Raw genomic sequence first — 26,394 nt, 5'->3', positions numbered from 1 at the left:
TCTGAGACTTGTCTTCATTTTATTGTTTTTGTTTTCTTTTGTTTTATTGGATATATTTATTAACATTTCAAATGTTATTCCCTTTCCCAGTTTCCAGTCTATAAGTCTCCCTCCCCACTCCCCCATTAAGGTGTTCCACCCCCAACATACACCCCTCCTTACCACCCCCCACCCTACATTCCCCAGCACTTGGGGTGCAACATTGGCAGGACCTAGGGCTTATCCTTCCTCTGGTGCCCAACAAGGCCATCCTCTGCTACATATGCGTTGGAGCCCTGGGTCAGTCCATGTATAGTCTTTGGGTAGTGGTTTAGTCACTGGAAGCTCTGGTTTGTTGGCATTTTTGTTCTTATGGGGTTGCAAGCCTCTTCAGTTCTTTCAATCCTTTCTCTAATTCCTGCAACGGGGGTCCTGTTCTCAGTTCAGTGGTTTGCTGCTAGCATTTGCCTCTGTATTTGACATGTTCTGGCTGTGTCTCTCAGGAGAGATCTATATCTGGTTCCGGTCAGCATGCACTTCTTAGCTTCATCAATCTTATCTAGTTTGGTGGCTGTATCTATATGGGCCACATGTGGGGAAGACTCTGAACGGCCGTTCCTTCAGTCTCTGCTCTAAACTTTGCCTCCATATCCCCTCCTATGGATATTTTTATCCCCCCCCCCTTTTTAACTAAAAGAGCTGATGACTTTATTTTCATATTTCACAATATAAGTGAAAACTATACTTTTTTGTATCACTTCTCCCTCCAGAAGCATCCTCTCTGTTAGGAAGGGAAGTTCCTTGTCATTTATCTAGGAAACACTCAGGCTCAGCACCAAGATCTCCTGGTGAAACAACAAGAAAAACAAAAGGATAAAGAGCACTTTTGCTCTTATCTGTCTGGCCGGGTCATGCCAAGCTGTGTGGGCACCATCATAGGGCAGGCAGGAGGTCTCATCATTGGAGGCCCAGGCATCATGGGAATGTGGCTTTCCATGGGTGGTCTCATCCCAGGAGCTGGTCCCACAGGTATCATCCCAGGAGGAAAAGGGCCTATTATTGGCATCATGGGAGGGCCTTCCATGTGGGGTGCAGGCATCATGCTAGGCCGAGGAGGACCCGGGAGACTGGGGGAGGTGGGATCATGGCCCCTGCAGGCGGAGGAGCAGAGAATGGAGCTGGAGGGATCTTTCCTGTTGAAACGCAGCGGTTGTCTTGTCAGTCGGGCTCTGGGCCCTCTCTTCCATCCATTTCTGGTAATAGCCTTTGTGTTTCCGACCGTAATGGAAACTGTCCACTGAAGTCCTGCTTCTCCATCTGGGTAGGCACAACTTTCTCTGTCTTTTTCTTTTTTTAAATTAATCATTTTATTTGTTTGCATTTTAAATGGTATCCCCCTTCCTGGTTACCCTTCCACAAATACTCCATTCCATCCTCCCTTCCTTTCCCTTTGCCTCTACGAGGGTGCTCCCCAACTGAGACACCCACTGCTGCCTCACTACTTTAGCATCCCCCTACACTAGGCCATCAAGTCTACATAGGACCAAGGGCCTCCCTTCCCACTGATGTCAGATAAGGCCATCCTCTGCTACATATGTATCTGGAGACACGGATCCTTCCTTAGTTGGTGGTTTAGTCCTTGGGAACTCAGGCTGGTTGGTCCAGTTAGCTGATATTGTTCTTTCTATGGGGTTGCAGTCCCCTTCAGCTTCCATAGTCCTTCCCCTATCTCTTCCATTAGGGTCCCTGGGCTCAGTCTGATGGTTGGCCGTGAGTATCTGAATCTGTATTGGTTAGATGCTGGTAGAACCTTTAGGGAATAGCCATACCATGCTCCTGTCAGCAAGCCCTTCTCTGCGTCAGCAATAGTGTGGGGGTCTGCAGTTGGGATGGATGCCTAGGTGGGGCGGTCTCTGGGTGGCCTTTCCTTCAGGCTTGGTTCCATTTTGTCCCTGTCTTCTATTTGGACAGGAATATTTCTGGGTTAAAAAATTTGAGATATGTGGGTGGGCCCCATCCCTCAACTGGGGTAGTGTCTATCTACTGGGCTTGTCTCTATCGGCTGCATCTTTCCTTTGTTGGGTATGTCACCTAAAGTCATCACCATTGAGTCCGGGGAGCCTCTCACTTCCCAGGCATCTGAGACTTTTAGTGGCTACCTCCAGCTCTTCATCCCCACTGATACATGTTTATAGTCTATTTCCTGACCCTCTGTACTTCTGTCCCTTCCAATACATGGTCCTGCCCCTACCCCTTCCCTTTCCCCCTCCTCTCTCTCCCAGGACCCACCCTCCCTTGACCTCCTGTGATTGTTTTGTTCTCCGTTCTATGTAGGATTAAAGCATCTACACTTTGGTGTTCCTTCTTCTTTTTTTTTTTTTTTAAAGATTTTATTTATTTACATGAGTACACTGTAGTTGCGTTCAGATGCACCAGAAGAGGGCATCAGATCTCATTACAGATGGTGTGAGCCACCATGTGGTTGCTGGGATTTGAACTCAGGACCTCTGGAAGCACAGTCAGTCCTCCTATCCGCTGAGCCATCTCTCCAGCCCGTTCCTTCTTCTTAAACTCTGTATAGTTTGTGGGTTGTATTGTGGGTATTCTGAGCTTTTGGGCTAATATCCACTTATCAGTGAGTACATACCATGTGTGTTCTTTTGTGTCTGGGTTACCTCACACAAGATGATATTTTCTAGTTCCATCCATCTGCCTGTGAATTTTATGATTTTTTTAATAGCCGAGTAGTACTTAATTGTGTAAATGTACATTTTCTGTATCCATCCTTCTGTTGAAAGATATCTGGGTGGTTTCCAGCTTTTGGCTGTTATAAACAAGGCTGCTATAAACATAGTAGAGCATGTGTCTTTGTTATATGTTGGAGCATCATGGAAATGAAAATCAAAACAACCCTGAGATCTGCCTCACTCCAATCAGAATGGCTAAAATCAAAACCACAGGTATCAGCAGATGCTGGCAAGGATGTGGAGAAAGAGGAACACTTCTCCATTGCTGGTGGGGCTGCAAGCTGGTAAAACTACTTTGGAAACAAATCTGGCTGTTCCTCAGAAAATTAGAAATAGTTCTACCTGAAGACATAGCTATACCACTACTGGGCATATATCTAAAAGGTGCTCCAACATATAACAAGGTAGGTACCACTTTCATTACTGATGTTCTCAGAAATGGCTGTCAATCTTACACCTCCTGCATGCTTCTTTTTTTTATTACTTTTTTTTATTAACTTAAGTATTTCTTATTTACATTTCGAGTGTTATTCCCTTTTCCGGTTTCCCGACCAACATCCCCCTAACCCCTCCCCCTCCCCTTCTTTATGGGTGTTCCCCTCCACATCCTTCCCCCATTGCTGCCCTCCCCCCAACAGTCACGTTCACTGGGGGTTCAGTCTTAGCAGGACCAAGGGCTTCCCCTTCCACTGGTGATCTTACTAGGATATTCATTGCTACCTATGAGGTCAGAGTCCAGGGTCAGTCCATGTATAGTCTTTAGGTAGTGGCTTAGTCCCTGGAAGCTCTGGTTGCTTGGCATTGTTGTACATATGGGGTCTCGAGCCCCTTCAAGCTCTTCCAGTTCTTTCTCTGATTCCTCCAACGGGGGTCCTATTCTCAGTTCAGTGGTTTGCTGCTGGCATTCGCCTCTGTATTTGCTGTATTCTGGCTGTGTCTCTCAGGAGAGATCTACATCCGGCTCCTGTCGGTCTGCACTTCTTTGCTTCATCCATCTTGTCTAATTGGGTGGCTGTATATGTATGGGCCACATGTGGGGCAGGCTCTGAATGGGTGTTCCTTCAGTCTCTGTTTTAATCTTTGCCTCTCTATTCCCTGCCAAGGGTATTCTTGTTCCCCTTTTAAAGAAGGAGTGAAGCATTCACATTTTGATCATCTGTCTTGAGTTTCATGTGTTCTATGCATCTAGGGTAATTCAAGCATTTGGGCTAATAGCCATTTATCAATGAGTGCATACCATGTGTGTTTTTCTGTGATTGGGTTACCTCACACAGGATGATATTTTCCAGTTCCAACCATTTGTCTATGAATTTCATAAAGGCATTGTTTTTGATAGCTGAGTAATATTCCATTGTGTAGATGTACCACATTTTTTGTATCCATTCCTCTGTTGAAGAGCATCTGGGTTCTTTCCAGCTTCTGTCTATTATAAATAAGGCTGCTATGAACATAGTGGAGCAGGTGTCGTTTTTATATGTTGGGGCATCTTTTGCGTATATGTCCAAGAGAGGTATAGCTGAATCCTCAGGCAGTTCAATGTCCAATTTTCTGAGGAACCTCCAGACTGATTTCCAGAATGGTTGTACCAGTCTGCAATCCCACCAACAATGGAGGAGTGTTCCTCTTTCTCCACATCCTCGCCAGCATCTGCTGTCACCTGAGTTTTTGATCTTAGCCATTCTCACTGGTGTGAGGTGAAATCTCAGGGTTATTTTGATTTGCATTTCCCTTATGACTAAAGATGTTGAACATTTCTTTAGGTGTTTCTCAACCATTAGGCATTCCTCAGCTGTGAATTCTTTGTTTAGCTCTGAACCCCATTTTTTAATAGGGTTATTTGTCTCCCTGCAGTCTAACTTCTTGAGTTCTTTGTATATTTTGGATATAAGGCCTCTATCTGTTGTAGGATTGGTAAAGATCTTTTCCCAATCTGTTGGTTGCCATTTTGTCCTAACCACAGTGTCCTTTGCCTTACAGAAGCTTTGCAGTTTTATGAGATCCCATTTGTCGATTCTTGATCTTAAAGCATAAGCCATTGGTGTTTTGTTCAGGAACTTTTTTCCAGTATCCATGTGTTCCAGATGCTGCCCTAGTTTTTCTTCTATTAGTTTGAGTGTGTCTGGTTTGATGTGGAGGTCCTTGATCCACTTGGACTTAAGCTTTGTACAGGATGATAAGCATGGATCGATTTGCATTCTTCTACATGTTGACCTCCAGTTGAACCAGCACCATTTGCTGAAAATGCTATCTTTTTTCCATTGGATGGTTTTGGCTCCTTTGTCAAAAATCAAGTGCCCATAGGTGTTTGGGTTCATTTCTGGGTCTTCAATTCTGTTCCATTCGTCTGTCTGTCTGTCTCTGTACCAATACCATTCTGCATGCTTCTTGACCCAAATTCTTTGCTTTTAAGATGACTCTGGGATCCATTAATGAAATAATTCTATAGTAAACTCATATTCAGCTCTGCCTAATTGTTGTAGGTAAGGAAACCACACAACTGTGTTTGCTGATCTTTAAATCTATCCCCAAAGCCTCAGTTAATCTATTCAGTCATCCTAACTACATACTTATGGGCAAAGATTCTCACTAGAATCCACATTAGAATCACCCAGGGCCAGTGTTTTAAAACACAACCTTTTAACTATATTTCAAGAGTTTTAAATCCGTACATATAGAGTGGGGCTCAGACTTCTAACGAATTTCCCAGGTAATGTGGATGTTACTGCTCTCGTCAGATCGGTGGATCTGGTCATTTTTTATCCTTTGTGGTGAATATGTAATATCTTTCCTGCTTTTCTCAAATTTTCAACATCTTTTTTCAGTCTGAATGTCAAAGAATATTTCACCTAATTTAACCAAAACACAGAAGAGACCCAAAGAGAACATTTGCTTCCAAATAACAACCAACTAAACTCCTCATCTTACATGTTCTGTCATCCATTCTCGTATGAAGAATAAGCAGTTTGTGTTCGTAAGTCAAACCACCTACTTAGGCCCTTGCTCACTCTGTGTAAGGATTAAAGCTTGTGATTGCTTCTTCTATTCTTGTACCAGTTTCTTCCTCCTCACTGGAAATGTTTTCACCAAAATAAAACTATCACATGCTAGTCTTCAGAAAAGAAAGCACACACTAAAAGGCTTTTAAGTACCACAACCCCCTTCTCTCATTTGTTCTACTCTTATTCGATAAACTTGTTTTTTGACTCGTTTGCTCTTAACCACTTTCCAAACAGGATTTCTGTTCCCAAGTACTGTATCACAGCTGGTCTTTTGCTCTCTTGTATTCAAATTCAGCAGGCGGCTTGAGTTTTTAGCCACAAATAAACTCTCTACCAAACCGTTGCAAGGCTCAGAGAACATCATAGAAGTGTACTGAGGAGAATGTAAGAGTCAGGGTGCAGGGAAATGATGTCTTCTGGATATGACATGGACTCATGAATTCATTGCAGTTATAGTTACCTGCACAAGACCAAGCCACCAGGACCAGTCGGTCTACCAGCAGACTGCATTAACTCCACTTAGTGGGTTATGAGAAAGGAGAGGAGACGGGGATGATAGACAGAGGGTCAGGAATTTGAACAGAGGTGTGTAGCAATGGGGGATGGGGAACTGGAGGTAGCTGCCAGAAAGTCCCAGGTGCCAGGAAAGCAAGAGGCTCCCAGGACCCAACAGGCATGAGATTAGCTAAAATGCCAAACAAAGGGGAGGAAGAACCTGTAGAGACCATATCCAGAGGTTAGCCAAGGCCTCTGGTTGGTGGTTGGGGCCACCCATACTTCTCAAAATTTTAACCCAGAATTGCTCCTGTCTAAAGGAAATTCAGGGACAAAGAGTGGAGCAGAGACTAAAGGAAAGGCCATCCAGAGACTGCCCCACCTGGGGACCCATCCCATACACAGCCACCAAACCCAGACACTATTGCTGATGCCAAGAAGTGCTTGCTGACAGGAACCTTATATGGATGTCTTCTGAGAGGCTCTGCCAGAGTCTTATTGATACAGATGAGGATGCTTGATGCTAACCATTGGACTGAGCACAGGGACCCCAATGGAGGAGTTAGGGAAGAGACTGAAGGAACTGAAGGGGTTTGCAACCCCAGAGGAAGAACAGCAATATCAGCCAATCAGACTCCCTCAGAGCTCCCAGGGACTAAAACACCAACCAAATACACACACATGGAAGGACCCATGGCTCCAGCTGCATATGTAGCACAGGATGGCATTGTCTGGCATCAATAGGAGGAGGAGCCCTTGATCCTGTGAAGGCTTGATTTCCCAGTGTAGGGGAATGTCAGGGCAGTGAGATGGGAGTGGGTGGGTAGGAGTGGGAGTATCCTCATAAAAGCAGGGGGAGGGGGAGGAAAGAGGGGGGTTCTGGAGGGAAAAATGGGAAAGGGGATAGCATTTGAAATGTAAATACATAAAATATCCAATTTTAAAAAAGGAAGAAAAAGAAAAAAAGACAAGAGAACAGGAGGGTGGAGGAGCGATGTGTTGAGAGTTGTCCAAGAGCAATAAGAATGGGAATTATAGGTAGATATGATCAATGTATGCATGTATAGAATTGTCAAATCACTTAATTCTGTAGTCAGTTGGCCCTTTGGAACTATCTCTCTAATTTTCAATATTTAGTTACTCTTACTTTTGCAATGTCATTTGATCTTTCATCTTCTACCTTGTTTGTCCATCCCCTTCTCTGAATTATAATATTTCAGATTTTAATGTTGTACCAAAGGCAATATTTTTATATCTATTCATTTTTATATACTAACAAGGTAATCTTGTGTACAACTAGGACCTTTATCAGTTTTTCATCTATTTTTTATATCTAATGTGTAGCTAGTCTTAGTCAATAAATCAAGTAATCTTAACACTGATATACATTAGACCTGCAATATTTAGCTATTTTGCCACACTTTTATTTTGTTAGATAAAAATAAATACCATAAACACCTGTGACTATACCCATCTAAATTTCTTGGAACGTCCCTCATGTAGTTTCTTTATATGACCATTCGTCTGCACAAAACATTATAGAATTAACAATAGAAGTTAAGTGGGAGTTTAGGGTTGCCAGGAACTCTTGGAATCTCTAGTATTCGTGGTATGAGGTTGTGATGTCAGTGCTGAGGTCACAGAGGTGACAGATAGAATGGGTTCCAGCCCAGAAGGCCTGCAGGGTGGCTGTACAGCAAGATGAGGGCAGTTTGGAGCCCTGCCTAAGAGGAAGGACGGGGCCACAGCAGATTGGTGTGTATCCCCCAAATTGGGCCCTTTTATTGCCCCTTCCATTCCTTTATTCATCATCTGAAGACCATTTCCCTGGGCCCTGAGTGTTTTTCTCCCTGACTAACACATCCTAAGTCCATAGTTCCCTCAAAGCAGTCCTGTCCAAGTGACCTAGTGGTCCTTTCCATGTGAACACTACACCTTCCCCTGCCCCAGAGACCCAAGGCCCTCCTTATACTCCTTCCTCACTTTCATCATTGTTTGAAAGGATGATCTTCGTCTCCCACCCCCATCCCCTCAGCTGTGTCCCCACAGACCTGGGCCTCCTGCTGCCCATCATGGCCAAAAGTGGAGAGGCTCTACCACAGGGCAGCCCAGCGCCAGTACAGGATTCCCAGCTCATCCGGGTGACAGTGAAGACACCCAAGGACAAGGAGGATTTCTCAGTTGTAGACACGTGTACCATCCGGCAGTTAAAGGAAAAGATATCACACCGCTTTAAGGCACATCCAAATCAGCTGGTCCTGATCTTTGCGGGAAAAATCCTCAAGGACCCTGACTCATTGGCACAGTGTGGAGTTCGAGATGGCCTCACAGTTCACCTCGTCATCAAGATGCAGCGTCGGACCACAGGCACTGAGTGCCCAGCACCACCAGTCTCCACTCCAGGCCCAAATCCTCTAGAACTCCCTCAGCCAAATTCTGCTTACCCTGTGGATGGGTCTCCTTCTTTCAGCTTAGGGGTCCTCACAGGCCTCAGTGGGTTGGGTCTGACCTCAGGTAGCTTCTCTGACCAGCCAGGCTCACTGATGTGGCAGCACATGTCAGTGCCTGAACTTGTGGCTCAGCTGGTTGATGACCCCTTCATCCAGGGTCTGCTGTCCAACACGGGCCTAATGCGCCAGCTGGTTCTTGATAATCCTCACATGCAGCAGCTGATCCAGCAGAACCCTGAGATTGGTCATATTCTTAATAACCCCGAGATCATGCGGCAGACAATGGAGTTTTTACGTAACCCTTCCATGATGCAGGAGATGATGCGTAGCCAGGATCGAGCACTCAGTAACCTGGAGAGCATCCCTGGTGGCTACAATGTGCTGCGTACTATGTACACAGATATTATGGATCCCATGCTTAATGCGGTACAGGAGCAGTTTGGTGGCAATCCTTTTGCTACTGCTACTACTGCTAGTACCACCACCACCAGCAGCCAACCCTCAAGGACAGAGAACTGTGACCCTCTTCCCAATCCCTGGACTTCCACTTGTGGGGTTTCAGGTAGCAGACAAGGGAGACAGCCTGGGGACCAGGATACATCTGAGAGTAGAAATAGGCTTCCAAGCTTTCTGGGTAACATAGGACTCTTTGATTATCTCCAACAGTTACACGAGACTTCTCAGGCCCTGGGATCCTACCTGCAGGGTACTGTGCCAACTCCAAGTTCAAGCCAGGAAACACCACTATCAGGAAACAGAGTTCCTCCAAATTTACCCCCATCCCCTAAACCTGGGTCAGGCCAACCTCTGCCCAAAGACTCAGTAGCAATCAAGGGAAAGTCGTCCTGCCCAGCTTTCTTGAGACATTCATCTGAGAACAGTACTGGACAAGGTGGAAGCCTACATGATTCAGGGAAGAGCTCTACTGGCCCGAGTACTGGCCTGCCCAATCTTACCTCTCAGATAGGGGATAATGCCAACAGATCCCCATTTGTTTCTACACCATCATCCCTTATATCACCTACTCCTGGAGCCCCAGAATCTCCCTGGCTTCCTCCAACAGGTTACCCAAGATCTCTGAGATCAGCTTTAACAAATCAAGTCCCTCGAATGCAGAATGAGCTACATCAACAGCTCCCACTACTGCTGCACCTTCAGACAGCCATGACAAATCCCCGTGTCATGCAAGCCTTGCTGCAGATTGAGCAGGGTCTGCAGATTCTGGCTACTGAAGCACCCCGCCTCCTGCTCTGGTTCATGCCTTGCCTAGCAGGGTTGAGTGGTGTAATAGGAGGTACAGAATCTAGGGAAGGTGTTGTTATGTCTGAGGATCCCCGACCAACCCCAACTTCTCAGATTTCCTTAGTACAGGGTTCTGCAGAGCTAGGTTTCCATTCCTCCCCCTTTCTCCAGGTGTTGCAAGCGTTAGCTAGTACCAATCCCCAGCAGCTACAACTGGAGGCTCACTTCCGGGTACAGCTGGAGCAACTACGGGCTATGGGCTTTCTGAATCTGGAAGCCAATCTCCAGGCCCTCATTGCTACAGGGGGTGATGTAGATGCTGCTGTGGAGAAACTGAGGAAGTCTTAGGAACTCTTGTTATTTGGACCATATCTTTTCCTTTGTGTTCTTCCCCCATGTCTTATTACCCTAGTTCTCCTATTCTTGAATACAGCTGCACTATAAACCAAATTACTATGATGTTCTTTACTGTGGAGACGATGTTCTGGAGTCAATGTGGAAGATGACAAGCCAGAAGTAGGGTGGGGATGCTGTGTGATCCAACTGTGACTGACACTCTTCTACCTGGGGCCTTTGACTGAGTTCTGTGTGTGCCTATCGTGCGATGCAATTACATCCAGTCTCTAGTGCTGCCAATTGCCTGAGTCTGATTCTTGTGGGCTTTGAGAAAAGGGGGTAGAAACAGGTGGTAAAGACTGTTTCTCTGGAGGGTATAGGAAGCTAAATGGTGGGAAGCTAGAGGAACCAAAGACTTGGGGTTGGGAGGAGGTGTTGCTGCCACTCTTTGAAGCAGAAGGCCCATGGATTTCCTGGGGCTTCTGGAAGTTTTTCAAATTTTGGTGTATTATAGGAGCAAGCTGCCACACACTCTATTTTGGTATGCCTTATTACATGCCTGGCTTGAGAAAGGACACCATTTCATACATTTAATCTCTAAAAGCTATCTCACAGACTTGACCTTAATCTCTGGGTTGGTAAGAGCTACAGTAGGAAGGATCCAGTCTCAATTATAATTATGGATTCTGCAGTCTTACCCAGTTTATATTACTTCTTATGGACAGATTCAGAGACAAGAGTCTTCCTCTTTCATCTTTTTCCTTTTCTTTTTGAATATTTAATATTTGTGTTTTGTGTGATCATATGTGCACAATGAATATGTGGAAAAAATTTTCAGTACAGACATTCCGACACACACACACACACACACACACACACACACACACACACACACCATACCTTTCCCTGCATATATATGCTGCACACACAAGAGAAAGCAAATGCAGATCTATGCAATACCATGAGCACTCTTACTGATAGTCTAGTCTGGAGAGACATGGGAGCCATCCAGAGATAAAGCCTGCAACAATGTTCAGAGTGAAGCAGATAAATCTTTGGGGGGTGGGGAAGAAGACTGTCCTTGCAGAAGGGCTGCATGCAGCAAGAGGGACTTTTGACACAGACCTCAGACAAAAATATTGTTCCCATTACCTGTGTGTTTACAGAGTAAAACTGTTACAATCCATAAGTGAATCAAGTGACGTGGGACTTTCAGTACCTATATACAGGAATGTGTGCATGAATCTTTATTGCAAGAAAGGCACAATGTGTCCCAGTGCATTTCAACATGTGCATACCCTATGCACAGATGTACATGTGTATATACTAAATATAGTCCATCAAGTCCAACAGACAAGGAATACAGACAAAAACTTTCATGCTATAGTACAGCCACAGAAGGAAAGAGGTCTTCAGTGGATTATATCTTTGTGAAAAAAAACTGCGTATGGTGTGCATTTCAATGTCAGAGGCTCAGTGCAGTATGCTTTCACATCTAATCTCCCTTCCCCCTTGGCTTCCACAATCCAATCTTAGAGTTGCTAGAGCAGCAGCTAGCATGTGGTATAAAGATGAGACCGAGGTTTAGAAGCAACTTTTCCTGGACACTTGCATTTCAGTTTCTAGGTGGGGCTTAGAGCTATTAGCACTTGCCCCTCCAATTTCCCTACCTGTTTCCTACAATTGAGGGAAATCTTGTCCAGATAAATCAAACATTTCTTATTGCAGCACTAAGCAAAACCAAGAGGCCAGCCTAACCCCACCATTTTCTAAAGCCCAGAAGAGGCACACTGTAGGGTATGTGTACCTGCAGAAGGTGCATGAGACAACACTTTTCCACCTTTGGAAATCCAAGAGGAAAATAATCTTTGTATAAAGAAATTTTTTGGAGTCAGAGAGATGGCTCAGTGGTCAAGAGTATATGCTGCTTTTGTAGAGGACCTAAGTTTAGTTCCAGAACCCTTTATGGGGTAGGTGGCTCACAACTACGTGTAATTCTAGCTCTAGGGAGTCTGTTGCTTTCTTCTGGACACCAAGGGCACCCATCTTTATCTTTGCATGTACACAGACCCAAACACCCATACAAAAATAAATCTTAATTATTTGCTGTTCATCTGGGTGAGAGAAATCTTGAAAGCTCCTCAGGAAAAGAACACTTAGGATGAGTTTTTGTTTGTTTGTTTTTTAATTTTATTTGAGCACACTGTAGCTATCCTCAGACACACCAGAAGAGGACATCGGATCCCATTACAGATGGTTGTAAGCCACCAATCTCTTGCTAAAACTTGACCTCAGGACTTCTGGAAGAACAGTGCTTTTTATCTGCTGAGCCATCCTTCCAGCCCTAGGATGAGTTTTAAAGTCGTGGCTAGGAGAGTGTTTAGTGAATTTTGTTCTTGTCATAGCCTCTTCATACAATATTTCTGTTAACATGTACTACTAGTATATATCAACAGAGTCCAATGAGATAGGTCCATATTGAATACTGCACACACACATCAGATCCAGCCTCCTGTCTTGCTTTTTTTTAATGTTATGTATGTGAGTACAGTGTCACTGTCTTCAGACACAGCAGAAGAGGGCATCAGATCCCATTACAGATGGTTGTGAACCACCATGTGGTTGCTGGGAATTGAACTCAGGACCTCTGGAAGAGAAGTCAGTGCTCTTAACCTCTGACTCATCTCTGCAGCCCTGTTTTGATTTCTACTTTGCTTTCAAACTGACATGGCTCACATGTGCCATGAAAACAGACTTTACAACTGGGCTATGTTATAAAGCCCTCCTATTGACTTAAGCTTTATAAGAGAACACACAACCCTTATTTTTCTGTGTTTACCTTATTTCAAATAACAATTTTTGTCTTTAACCATGTGTATTGTTGCAAATGAAAAGGCTTCATTCATTTTGTTGTCAAATAATACTCAATGATATATATATATATATATATGCATATACATACACACACACACACACACACACACACACACACACACACACACACACACACTAGATTTTCTAAATTCATCCATCTAGGCTGTTACACATATTAGCAGTTGGACATAATGCTATAAAAACACAGGCATCTGGGACTCTCTTTTCTACATCGAGTTCATTTCCTTTGGATGTTTATCCAGAAGCAGCATTCTTGAATCATGTGATACATCCAAAAGTTTGCAAGGATCTGCTACACTGTTACCTATAACTGTCTCACTAATTGACTATCCCACTAACTCTCAAGAACTCTCTGGAGTTGATTGAATGCTTGGAATCTTTGCTGAAGCTTCAATGGTGACTGACTTACCCAGTGCCATGGTGGTGTACCTGGAGGAAACATCATCCTGGGACAGAGAAGGTTGCTGCCTTCTACCCAGCAACTAAGGCGAAGTCTGACAAGTGGAAAAGAAATAAGTGATTAAATGATGGAGCCTTGAAGTATGAGTAAGCAGAAGGGAGGATAGATGAGAAAATGTTTACAACGGTCAATATACATCAGTAGAAGCTGCTGGGAAACAGAGCTGGTGTCTGACAGAGTAAAGGCCAGAACAGAGCTCGTGTCTTGAGGGAGCAAGGCCCTTGGAATTTGAGGGAGAGAAGACCCCTACAGGTTGATGTCTGCTGGACTTCTCATCTCTTCCCATCCACTGTCACTGCTCTGAGTCTTGTTATCAACAATGATCTAAGATGAAGTACCTGGGCTTTGACAAGATGAGATGAGGGTGATATGCATGGAAAAGAAAAGGCAGACTTAGATGTCATTATACTGGGCCTAGTACCTGGCTCCCTCCAAATAAGATCTTTTCCTTTACCAGGAGATTTACTAGAAAAAAATCAAACAAAAAAAGTGATTACATCTTTAGTTGCTTGATCCCAGACAGGAAGTTGAGCATCACTTTAGCAAAAAGATTTTAGAAGCCAGAGGACCAAGACATCTGCAATGAGATAGTGTTTTCCATGTAATACAGAGCTGCACCTATGAAATCCTTTTTTTAAAAAAATTTTAATTTTTACTACTTTATTTTTTAAATTTTTATTAGATATATTTCTTTACTTACATTTCAAATATTATTCCCCTTCCCAGTTTCCTGTCTATAAACCCCCCATCCCCTTGAAATCTTAGCAACACACTCTTCTAAACAAGACTTACACACTTCGTAACCTGAATGTAGGAAATCTCACAAGACCCCATCCCTAGACGAAGGACTGTAGGTAATTGATGGACGTTGAAAGAGGATTAGTCTTCTCTGGGAATGAACTTCCTAACAGGCTATCTAACCCCAAGTGTCAGCCTTCAACATATGTGCATATGAGCTGCACTGAATGGTGTTGAGCACCCACTCAACTGGTGATATTTGTGCACACACACACACACACACACACACACACACACACACACACACAGTGTAACTGGTAAGGAGTCAGGAAGTTGAGAGGGAGTGCAGGAGACAGAGGAGTAGATGGGACCAGTTGACCAATTGGGATTGGGCAACATACCAGAAGGCTTGTCCCGGGAGAAGACATTTTCCCTTTCTCCATGTCATGTATTTTTGGCTTAGGGATTAGGAAAGCTGAGGCACACAAGGAGGAGAAAGCACATTGCTAGGTAGGAAGCATTCTATTTGAGCCCAGATGTGAAATTAGTTTATTTTTAGACTCCATGGTTTTAGTTACTGTGCCCAAAGAAATGATTCATTTCTGCTTTAATTCTTAGTTCCCAACTTGCGAGCAGGGTGTGATTTGAAGTATTTCATTGGGTGTTTTGAATATCTGACTCCTGCACACATGGGCATGGAGTCAAAGCATTTACACACGTGTACGCCCATTTACATCCCTGTGTTCTTATTTCATCTACTCGTAGTTAGTTGTTCAGGGAACAACTTTAGGGAACTTGACAAAAAAGCAAGTGCTCAGACCATTGTTCTGAAAAAATGCTCTGGATTTTTGTTTATTTTCCTAAATATGTTGGAACAGAATTCAAATTTCAGAAAGGCAAATGAGGTTTTGATTGGCTTTTCATGACAGTTACAAATTGGTAGAGAACTGAGAAATTTATAACAGACATCTTTGCTTTTCAAGGAAAGTATTCTTCCATTTATTCAAATTTTCTCTGTTAACTCATCTTTGTTCCTTCCCATTACATTTTAACAGACTCTGAGTAAGTCTTTTTCTTCTACTGCATATTCTGAGAGGTCAGTGCAAGGGAAAACTGCTTTGTTACTGGCTACATAGTTTATCCTCTTTGGTGTGTTGATCGTTATGCAAGTGTGATGTGAGTTAGACAGTCATCACTATTGTAGTAAGGATTGGTGTGTGTAAATTGCAGCTATGTCAATAGGAAAATTAGAATATAGAGAACAAAAGTGATTCCACTTTCAGGATACTACAACTAGTACCACAACGGTGGTCTTTCTACTAGCACTGGGTTTAGTAAAATTGGTTTTAGTAAAATATGGTTTTAGTAAAATTGTGGTTGTTGGGTGCTGGAAAGATGGCTTAGTGGTGAAGAGGATTTGTCCTATTTAGGGTTCTATTATTGTGAAGAGATACTGTGACCACAGCAATTCTTTTTTTTTCTTTTTTTTTTTAAGATTTATTAATTATATATGAGTATACTGTAGCTGTCTTCAGACACACCAGAAGAGGGCATCAGATCTCACTACAGATGGTTGTGAGCCACCATGTGGTTGCTGGGAATTGAACTCAGGACCTCTGGAAGAGCAGTCAGTACTCTTAACCTCTGAGCCATCTCTCCAGCCCCAACCACAGCAATTCTTATAAAGGAAAACATGTAATTGGTTCTGGCTTAGAGTTTCAGAGGTTTAGTCCGTTATCTACATGGTGGGAAGCATAGTGGCGTGCAGGCAGACACGGTGCTGGAGCTACTAAGAGTTCTACATCTGAATTAGGTGGCAGAAGTGACTGTGTGCCACTAGGCCTGGTTTTGAGCTGAGACCTGAAAGCCCAGACCCTAGTGACATACTTCCTAGGACAAAGCCACACATATTCCAACAAGGCCACATATTCTAATAGTGCCACTTGCTATGGACCCTTGGGGGGAGCATTTTTATTTTAAATAACCACATTCCACACTCTGGCTCCCATAAACTTGTAGCCATATCATGATGCAAAATGCATTTAGTTTAACTTCAAAAGTTCCCACAGCCTATGACAGTATCAGCACTATTTAAAAATATAAAGTTCAAACTCAGTTCTGAGACTTATTCAATCTCTTAACTGTAATCCCCTGTAAAATTAAAGTGAGAAGCAGATCACATACTTATAATATACAGTGCACAGGATGCATATAACAACTCCCAAAGGGGGCACAGTGAGGAAATACCAAAGCAAGACTGACAGCCATCTGAGCAGACTCCAAACTCTGCATCTCCATGTCTGATGTCAAAACATTCATTGGATCTCCAAGTCCTTTCAGCTTTGTTGACTGCAACACGCTTCTTTCTCTTGGGCTATTCCACTCCTGGTAGTAAACTTCCTTGGCAGACATCCCACAACTCTAGCATCTCCATTATCTTGGAGCCTCTGAGCAATACAGGCTTCATATCATAGCTTCACACAGTGGCCTCTCTAGGCCTCCCACGTAGGGACAATCCTGACACGTGCCTGGCCTCAAAAGCTTTTGTTAGTCTCAGAGGGAGTTTCCATAACTCCTTTCTTCTATCCTTGACTTTAAAGCCAAAACCATACATGACTGAAGCTGCTAAGCTCTACTGCTTCCTGAGAGTGGAACGTAGCCCCCTTGTTCGAAAATGTTTTTACCAGCTCTTAGTTTCCTATGGGTTCCTTCACTGCCTAAGCTTGGCTGTCCTGGAACTTGCCCTGTAGACCAGACTGGCCTTGAACTTAGAGATCTACCAGCCTCTTTCTTTGGATTAAAGGTATGCACACCATGCCTGGCCTGAAGCTTTCCTTTAATTCATTTTCACATTTATTTAACTACATTTTTTTACAAGTCAGAAGCTTAGCTGGGTGGGGGTCTTGCTCTGAGATCACCACTCCCTTTATTTCCCTTAGCAGCAGGCTTTTCATTAATCTTTTATCTCCTTGAATACAGGACTTAACTCCTTTCCACTTCCCAGTGCCCTTTGCTCTTCATCTTCTATATTTTATATTTCTCCTTGCTTAGCTTGCTCCTTTTTATTATAAAATTTTCACAAGCATAAACACTAATAACCACATGATAAACACTAATAATTGACGTGATAGAGTCAATACTAAGTTGTTTTGACATTTCTTCTGCAAATGTAATTAATTCAAAAGACGTAAATTTAGCCTCCGGCAGTTTTTTTTTTTTTTTTTTGGATAAGGGCAGAAAGCAGCCTCATTCTTCACCAAAATATAATAGTTTCTAGGCCACATTCTTCTCTGAAACCTCCTGAACTCAGGCCTCTACAGTTCAAATCACCCCAGCACTGCTGTCTTCTTTGTTCCTACTGTGATGGCCCATTAAGTCCCACTTAAAGTATTCAGCTACTTTTCTCTTCCAAAGTTTAAACTATACATTCCTCCAACCAAAAACACACTCAAGCCTATTATAGGAATACCCTAGTCCCTGGTACCAATTTCTGTCTTATTTGAGGTTTCTATTGCTATGACGAGACACTATGACCACAGCAGTTCTTATAAAAACAAAACAAAGCAAAACCAAAAAAAAAAAAAAAAAACCGAAAAATATTTAATTGGGTCTGGCTTACAGTTTCAGAGGTTTAGATAATTATCACCATGGTGGGAAGCATGGCGGCGTGCAGGCAGACATAGTGCTGGAGAAGGAGCTGGGAGTTGTACATCCAGATCTGCAGGAAATGATTGTGTGTCACTAGGCCTGGTTTTGTGTTTCTGAGACCCCAAAACCAAGCTCCTAGTGAAATGCTTCCTAGAACAAAGCCACATCTATTTCAACAAGGCTACAAATCATAGTAGTGCCACTCACTATAAACGTGGGGAAGTCATTTTTATTCAGACCACTACACTGTTCTTGCAGAGGTCCCAAGTCCAGTTCCCAGAACCTACACTGGATAGTTTGAAGCCTCCTATAACTCCTGCTCCACGGGAATCTCAGTCTTCTGGGCTTTGCAGGTATCTATCTACATACACATGGCATATATACACAGAGACACATATAAAATAAACAACAAAAACCAACTCTAGCTTTATACTTTCTGGATTTCTGGTGTTTCTTTCTCCCACCCCTGCAGGCGTATGCATGTGTGTCTGCACATACACTTGCTCATGCATGTGCATATGAAGGATAGAGACTGGCATTGACCAGATATGTTCCATATTATTTCTGAGACAATGTCTCCTACTGACACTGGAGGGTGCTGTTCTTGCTGGAGTGACCCGCCAGGAGCCACAGCATTCGTTGAGATCATTATCCCTTCCAAAGCTTGAATTACAGTAGTGCAGCATTCTGTTTGGCTTTTTTAACTTGGCTGCTGGTATTCCCAACTCAGGTCTCCATGACTAAATGGTAAGCTAGCTCGTTCTTTGTTTCCTTCCTTCCTTCCTTCCTTCCTTCCTTCCTTCCTTCCTTCCTTCCTTTCTTTCTTTCTCTCTCTCTCTCTTTCTCTCTCTCTCTCTCTCTCTCTCTCTCTCTCTCTCTCTCTCTCCCTTCCTTCCTTCCTTCCTTCCTCTTCTCCCTCCTCCTTTTCATCTTCTTCTTTTTAAGACATAGTTTCCTTTTAGTAGCCTTGGCTATCTAGGGGGTTTCTTTGTAGACCAGGCTGGCTTTGACCTCACAGAGATCCACTTGCCTCTGCCTCCCAAGTGCTGTGATTAAAGGCATGTGCTGCCACCACCCATGGTGAAAAGTTCTCTAATAATCCAAGAAATCAGAGTTTTAGGTACTTCTCCACACTCTGACACATCAGGTATCTGCAAAAACCAAGTTCCTGAAAGGATGTGAAATAACAATGCCATTGAACTAGAAACTATTAATATTAATTTTAACACTAAAACCTGTCTACCTTGTAAAACCTGTCCCATGTTGGGGGCAATACAAAGCAAATAGAATGGCTTTTTCAGCAATAGTGCTATGGTAGAAATTCTTATGAGGGCTGGGCACTATCTGGGAAGGCTAGCTGTTAGCAAGCTGTAGCGCACTGTGCAAGTTTCTGGGAGTGAAAAGTTCCTTCAGACTCTGAAATTACATTTTGTCATGTCTTGATATTGGCTGATACTGGAGATTCTGGTTCACATCTACTAAATAGTGCAGGTGCAGAGTGACCTAGGTAGTCATTTTACCTCTTTCCAGCTCCTTTTGAGATGGCATTCTAGGCAGGCAAATCCTTGTCTGAGTTTTTTTTTTTTTCCATCTTGATTAACTTGAGTATTTCTTATTTACATTTCAATTGTTATTTCCCTTCCTGGTTTCCGGGCCAACATCCCCCTAACCCCTCCCACTCCCCTTCTATATGGGTGTTCCCCTCCCCATCCTCCCCCTATTACTACCCTCCCCCCAACAATCACGCTCACTGGGGGTTCAGCCTTAGCAGGACCAAGGGCTTCCCCTTCCACTGGTGCTTTTACTAGGGTATTCATTGCAACCTATGAGGTCAGAGTCCAGGGTCAGTCCATGTATAGTCTTTGGGTAGTGGCTTAGTCCTGGAAGCCTTGTCTGAGTTTTTCGGTCACTGGAAATTCTAGAGCTAGGAAAAAAAGGTTTGTGTGTGTGTGTGTGTGTGTGTGTGTGTGTGAGAGAGAGAGAGAGAGGAGAGTGAGTTATTAGTAATGACACAAACCTAACACATCTCTAGCTGAAACATGACCCCTCTCACACAGTTTTATAGTAGTTAAATCATATTTAGATCTAGATTCAAAGAGCTGCTGTTGTTTCTTTTAACCCAGGCACCAGCCTCTGAGTTGAGACTACAGTATTCTTTTTAAAAAATCACCTTTTAAATATCTGTGCTTACTTGCGTATGTGTACTACCTGTTCAGAGACCAGAAGTTGCCATGGATCCTTGGAGCTGGAGTTATTGCCAGTTGTGAGGAGCCTGAAACTGGTGCTGGGAACTGAACTTGGGTTCTCTCTGAAAAGGCAACAGTCCCTCTAAACCATGTTGCAATCCTCCTGGTACCACCCATCTCTCTCCTTCCCCCAACCCCCAGTTTATTTTCTGATAGCAGTTATCTGCTCTCAGATCTGGAATATACTACCCTTAGAACAATATAGACAGATTACCTGGGATCTGGGACCTTGGAAAACAAGGATCCCATTGAAACTGTGAGCTGATTACACATTTTAATTACCCACCTTCATTCTGTTCAGATAGAACACAGGGACTTGAGGCCTCAGCTGGACCATGAAGAACATACAGTAATTTAGTGTAGGGGTAGAGACCAGAATGAGTGCTTCCTTAGCTAATTCTTAGACCTTACTTTCTTACTCAACCACTATTATTTGTCGAGCTTAGTGTTAGGATTTCAAGAAGTTTATGTGAAATATGTTTCTGGACAACTGACATGACTCCCCCCCCCCCCAATCCTCTAGCCCCCAATTGGGTGCTTCAATCAAAATCATGAGGAAAACCCAACCTCAGGCAGGTGGCAGACTTCTGCCCTGCCCCCATTCAGATGTACCTTTCAACTGTGACCTCATCACTGACACCATATCCCCTAAAGATTGCCAAAGAGAGGATCAGCTGCCTCCCGCTATGGGAGCCAGGTGACTGTAGGGCTACACTGGCAGGGGGGACCTGCAGGACGTAGGTGAAAGGACATCACCGAACACCTACTGGTCCCTTAACCCAGGTGTGCTCAGTGCCACATCAAAGCTTCCGCAGGTGTGTACTCCACTGTACCTTCACCTAACCCTGCATACTCTTCCTCAGGAAATATGGCACGGGCTAGGGAAGAAGCAGGGGACAGTCAGCTGGTGTCTGGTAGAGAGTCATCTTCACGTATCATCAGAGTGTCTGTCAAGACCCCACAGGACTGCCAGGAGTTTTTCCTGGCAGAAAATAGCAACGTCCACCGCTTTAAGAAGCAAATCTCCAAATACCTTCACTGTGACACTGACCGATTGGTGCTCATCTACACTGGGAAGATCCTCCAGGATCAAGACATACTGAGCCAGCGTGGCATTCTTGATGGCTCTACAGTCCATGCAGTAGTGAGGTCTCGTTTGAAAGGGTCAGCCTGTACAGGAACTCTGGCAGGCCCTACAGGCCACTGTACACACCGTTCAGAACCATCAGTCAAGCTTGGCCGGCTGGCTCGGAGCTCACCAGACCTAGCTGATTTCTTCAGCCAGCTTGTTCAACTGCTGCCTGCGGCACCTGAGTCTGTGGTGCAATTCTTGGAAGACCCTCTTATTCAAGGACTGGCAAATGAGAAACAAGCCAATGGCGTACACATTCCCGAGTCCTCAAAGACGGTACAGAAACGGGACCCAGCTCTCAAATTTCCGGAAACCTTTCAGAAGCCTGTGCAACAGCAGGAAGTCCTGCAGGAACACAAGCAGAGACTCGAGGCCCTGAAAGCCGTGCCAGGGGGTGACAACGCTATGCATCCCAGCTGCTCTGATATCCAGCAGGCCATGCTCTCCACTCTGGCCTCATTGGTGGCTTCTAAAGGCCACATTTCAGGCTCAGACCTGTGTAGAGGAGAAGCCAACAATGCTCACAGCAGTTTAGATACTACCACCATTCCAGCCACTTCTGCTCCGGTCAGGACCTTGGCACAAGAGGTCAGTACAGGAGGAGTTACCCAGGTCAAAGGCCTAGTTTCAAGTCAGGCTGGTTCAGGATGCCGACAAGGTATGCTAGACTTACACCCAAGCTCAGAGACCCCCTCCCAAGAGAGCCAGCAGCCAGTGGAGAAAGTCCCTCTAACCAATCAGCTGAGACTCTCACCCTCTGTTCTGCGCCGAGCCTTGACTGTCCTGCAACAGAATCCATCTCTCGCACACCAGCTGGCAACTGGCAGCCCCCTACTACATCATATACCGCTTCTCCCCATCCTCACCAACCCCCGAGCACTGCAGGCATTGCTACAGATAGAGGAAGGCCTAATGATACTGTCCAGGGAGGTGCCTGAGCTGGGACCGTTGTTTCGGGAGTCAGCTAAACCACGTGGGGCTAGAGGAGCCCAAGAAACTAGGGGTAGAAGACAAGCCCATAGAGAAGATACCTCACAACATTCCTTGGCCTTTCTTCAGCTCTTCCATTCCTTGGCCAGTGCCTGTTCCCAATCTACCCAAACTGCACTGCCCGCATCCCCCTTCACTGAAGATCGGTACCAGCAAGAACTGGAGGAACTGAAGGCCTTGGGTTTTGCTAACCATGATGCAAACCTGCAGGCCCTTGTAGCCACAGATGGAGATATCCATGCAGCCATTGAGAAGCTTCTAGGGGCTCCGCAGGACTAGTCTTTCCATCCGATGTTCACGATTGCACCATTCTGTGGAGAGGGAGGAAAAGGGAGAAGGGGATGGAAGGCACTTATTTTAGAAATTCCTCTTCCTCGGATTATGAGCACATTTGGACAGCCCTTCTCTCACTGCCCAAACCTGTTCTACATTAAAGAAGATTGCTTGGAGCTTCTGTGTGTTCTAGATTGGGGATTGGGTGGGCAGCATAGTCTTACTTGGGGATAGACTTGTATATCGCTCTGACAGCATGCTTCACTTATTTTCATGTCTCTAACCCAAGAATCCATGTTTCGGACAGAACACAGGGTTGAGGAGATAGCTCAGTGGATAATGGGTAAAGCGTTTTCATAGGCCAGCATGATGATTGAGTTCAAATCCCAAGCACCCATGGAAAAGCCTGGTAGAGGGGTGCATCTCTAACCCTAGCATTAGGCAATGGGATGGGGAAAGAGGAGAATGTTGGGAGCTCACTGTCCAGTTAAGTCTAGTCAATCAATGATCTCCATGTTCACTCTCAAAATATAAGGTGGAAAGCAGAAGAGGAAGACACCTGTTATCAACCTCTGATTTACACACACACACACACACACACACACACACACACACACACACACAGATAGATATACAAAAATAGGGTGGATAAATCCTGAGAATTTTGATGCTTTTACTCACCCTCACTCAACATCCACATCTCCTAGCATTTCCATCAACTATTAGTTACTTCCATAGTGACAGAATTCTGTTAGTCTCCTAAGAAACCATGACCTAAGACCTCCTGAAACCACGCCTTTGCCCAAAAGTTTCTGTCTGGAGTGTGTTTGACTTTTAACTTCCTTCAGAACCCACCTAACCTTAGGATCCTTTTCTTTGAGGTTAATCTCTTTCAAAAGGACAATCTCCCTCCTCCACAGGATTCTTCCTTTTCTCCTGCAAAATGCTTGTCTCAACTGCCCTGTCAGATACTTGTCTATATCTGCAGTTCTTGCCTCTGAATTTTTACATATCTCCCTTTCAGGGGCAAAATTTAATGAATATTTATAGTTAGGGTGTTACCCCTATAAGATACAGAAGCTTTTTCAAATTTTATTTATAGTTTGACCTATAGAGTCTTGTTTCTATGACAAATGTACTTCCTTTAATTATTTTTAAGAACTCAACTCATCAACAGTGCTTTAATAGTGGAGTATGTTGTTCCAGATCTTTTAGAATTTATACCTCAGAAGTTTAGCCCTTTTCATAACCACAGTTCTGGTTCTCTTGTTGGAAGATTCCACAAGCTCCAGAGTATTCACAGTTTAAGAACAACCATGTTGCAGGAACAAAGGCAACTGACAAGCAAGATAAGGGAGAAGTGAAGAGACAATGAAAAGCTCAGAACTGGGAAAGGGAGTTAATGCCTGTGCTAAAATAAATCTATTATGTAACATTAGTGCTGGAATGGGATGACATTTTTAGGACTTAGAGAAGTATACTTGGCAGAATGGATAGATGGAATCTCACACTGAACATGTTTAAATATATCAACCTATGTGGTTATCCACTTTAAAAACTGTTTACTAAAACAAATAATCATATACTGAAGTAACACAGATAATATGGAGGGTATTAAACTGGTAGACAGGGAGTTGTGTTCTAGACGGTAAACCATGATACGCATGCACATACATTTCTATCATCACGCAACAGAGGCACAGATTAACGCATTCTTGTTCAATAGCATCCTTCTATTGACTGTCCATTGTGTGGAATACTTAGAATATTGGGCTAACAAGTATCCATTATTGCCACACTTTCTGGCGGCAATGGCATCTATAGGACTTAGCAAATATTTCTCAAAGTTTACATGTGTCTACTTCACATGTAATACTTGTCACACAGAGCTTCTCTCTCTTTTTTGTGCATCTCCAAAAGCTCTCCAATCTCTACCCAAAATTCAACTGGAACATAACAGTGAGTTGTGTCTAGGATCCTTACTGAGTGCTTCGTCTTCTCAAATCTCATCCTTCCAGCACTGGCATCTCATTTTATAGTGCTTATTCAAAGAAAAGTTAACAAGCTTAGGGAGAGAGGAAGGCAGAGAAAACTGAATTCCCCTCATCCACTGTTGCTGCCAGCCTCTTGTGATTGCTGAGACATCATCTTGTTGCTAACTCAGTATGGGTCTGGAGACCTGAGGACCAAGGGAATCCCTCATTTGGAGCCATTAGAACCTACAGGGGAGTGTGGAGAAGTGACAGGCATGATTATTGCACATTAGATGTATACATTCCAAACCCAGAGTCCCGTGTCTTGGCATGAAGAACATGTCAGCATACTCTCAAGGTAGGTTAGGTATAGGTCAGAGATGTACTAAGTCTGGTTTCCATCGACATAGTGAAATTCATAAAACCCTCTTTGTCCTTGCTTCTTTTGTGTGTGTGTGGGGTACGGTTTTTTTTCTCTTGTACATTTCAGTTTTAGAAACATTTATCTACATTTCACCTCCAGTCTGGATTTGCTCTTCCTTGTTTCAGAAGTCAGCCATGCTAGAGTCATTGTGGTCTCCTAACAGACAAATCCAGTCAGTTACTAGTGTTCATATCTCCATTTTCCAATCTTCACTGTATTCTTTGAATGGCCTCACACCGTTTGTTTTCACAGGGGCTATCTAGATAATAGCATCGTTTTGCCTATTCATAGGTTTAGTTGAAGAATTTACATCCCATTTCAGTGAGAAAAAAGGCTGATATCCAACATGCCCAAATCCTATTTGTACATGTTAGAAATACATAATAATCTTGGCATTGTGGTTTGGGTTGTTTACTGACCTGTACTCCTCTCAATGAGATTCTAAACTTTTGAAGACAGAAAAGGATGCGGTCCATTCCTCTGTCTCAAGACAAGGCTCATATCTGTAGTTTTCTGAAAACCTGTCCCTTTTCCATTTTTTCCCCATTTTCCAGAAAAGAAGGAAGGAAGGAAGGGAGTGAGGGAAAGGAAGGAGGAAGATGAAGAAGAGGAAGAGGAGGAAAAAATAAAAAATAATAAACAAAACAACGACAAAAAGAAAATAGCAATTTTTTTTCTAAACAAATACTTTGCAAGCTTGTAGGTACCCTAATGTCCCACACCAACATTTCTTCCTCCCTCACGTCTTCTTAATTGGCTAAAAATTCTGAGAGTGCCTTAAAAAAATCAGGTTTTAAAAATGTCATTCTCTGAAGGAATCAGAGAAAGAACTGGAAGATCTCGAAGGGGCTTGAGACCCCTTATGAACAACAGTGCCAAGCAACCAGAGCTTCCAGGGACTAAGCCATTACCTAAAGACTATACATGGACTGACCCTGGACTCTGACCTCATAGGTAGCAATGAATATCCTAGTAAGAGCACCAGTGCAAGGGGAAGCCCTGGGTCCTGCTAAGACTGAACCCCCAGTGAACTAGATTGTTGGGGGGAGGGCGGCAATGGGGGGAGGATGGGGAGGGGAACATCCATAAAGAAGAGGAGGGTGAGGGATTAGGGGGATGTTTGCCTGGAAAGTGGGAAAGGGAATAACACTCGAAATGTAAATAAGAAATACTCAAGTTAATAAAAAAAAGTCATTCTCAGGCTGGAGGGATGGCTTTGCGGTTAAGAGCACTGCCTGTTCTTCCAGAGGTCCTGAGTTCAATTCCCAGCAACCACATAGTGGCTCACAACTATGTGTAATGGGATCTGATGCCCTCTTCTGACCTGCAGGCATGTGTGTAAGCAGAAAGCTGTATGTAATAAATCT

The 26,394-nt window shown here is 43.8% G+C and overlaps 2 protein-coding genes and 1 long non-coding RNA gene across 7 annotated transcripts; 2 read left to right on the top strand and 1 right to left on the bottom strand.

Annotated features, from left to right (window-relative positions):
* The first annotated feature begins 7,854 nt into the window (after positions 1-7,854).
* On the top strand, positions 7,855-10,548 carry Ubqln3 (ubiquilin 3). Of its 4 annotated transcripts, none has more exons than XM_063262967.1 (3): positions 7,855-7,975; positions 8,256-9,232; positions 9,337-10,548. In XM_063262967.1, exons 2-3 carry the CDS (start codon positions 8,293-8,295, stop codon positions 9,456-9,458), a joined length of 1,062 nt encoding a protein of 353 aa, XP_063119037.1. In that variant the 5' UTR covers positions 7,855-7,975; positions 8,256-8,292; the 3' UTR covers positions 9,459-10,548. The 4 variants fall into 4 exon arrangements, with proteins under 4 accessions (XP_063119037.1, XP_038934078.1, XP_017444687.1 ...); XM_039078150.2 differs by having other exon boundaries at positions 7,859-7,975; positions 8,223-9,232; XM_017589198.2 differs by having other exon boundaries at positions 7,859-7,975; positions 8,223-10,548.
* Positions 10,549-13,341: 2,793 nt separating this feature from the next.
* On the bottom strand, positions 13,342-20,805 carry LOC134485159 (uncharacterized). Of its 2 annotated transcripts, XR_010063122.1 has the most exons (5): positions 20,522-20,805; positions 20,198-20,297; positions 17,961-18,059; positions 14,101-14,180; positions 13,342-13,637 (listed from the first exon to the last, which is right to left on the bottom strand). It is a non-coding gene; the product is annotated as an uncharacterized LOC134485159 (long non-coding RNA). The 2 variants fall into 2 exon arrangements; XR_010063123.1 differs by lacking the exons at positions 13,342-13,637; positions 14,101-14,180 and having other exon boundaries at positions 14,265-18,059; positions 20,522-20,724.
* Positions 20,806-20,929: 124 nt separating this feature from the next.
* On the top strand, positions 20,930-22,806 carry Ubqln5 (ubiquilin 5). The gene has a single exon (NM_001077678.1). The coding sequence runs from the start codon at positions 21,104-21,106 to the stop codon at positions 22,634-22,636; it is 1,533 nt and encodes a 510-aa protein (NP_001071146.1). The 5' UTR covers positions 20,930-21,103; the 3' UTR covers positions 22,637-22,806.
* Positions 22,807-26,394: the final 3,588 nt, after the last annotated feature.

This window comes from Rattus norvegicus, chromosome 1, assembly GCF_036323735.1.
Source record: "Rattus norvegicus strain BN/NHsdMcwi chromosome 1, GRCr8, whole genome shotgun sequence".
NCBI lineage: Eukaryota > Metazoa > Chordata > Mammalia > Rodentia > Muridae > Rattus > Rattus norvegicus.
This window is presented reverse-complemented; position numbering and strand designations above follow the sequence as displayed.

Coding starts and splice junctions, on each gene's coding strand:
- Ubqln3 (XM_017589198.2), top strand. CDS start 8,224: ATGATCTTCGTCTCCCACCCCCATCCCCTCAGCTGTGTCCCCACAGAC.
- Ubqln5 (NM_001077678.1), top strand. CDS start 21,104: ATGGCACGGGCTAGGGAAGAAGCAGGGGACAGTCAGCTGGTGTCTGGT.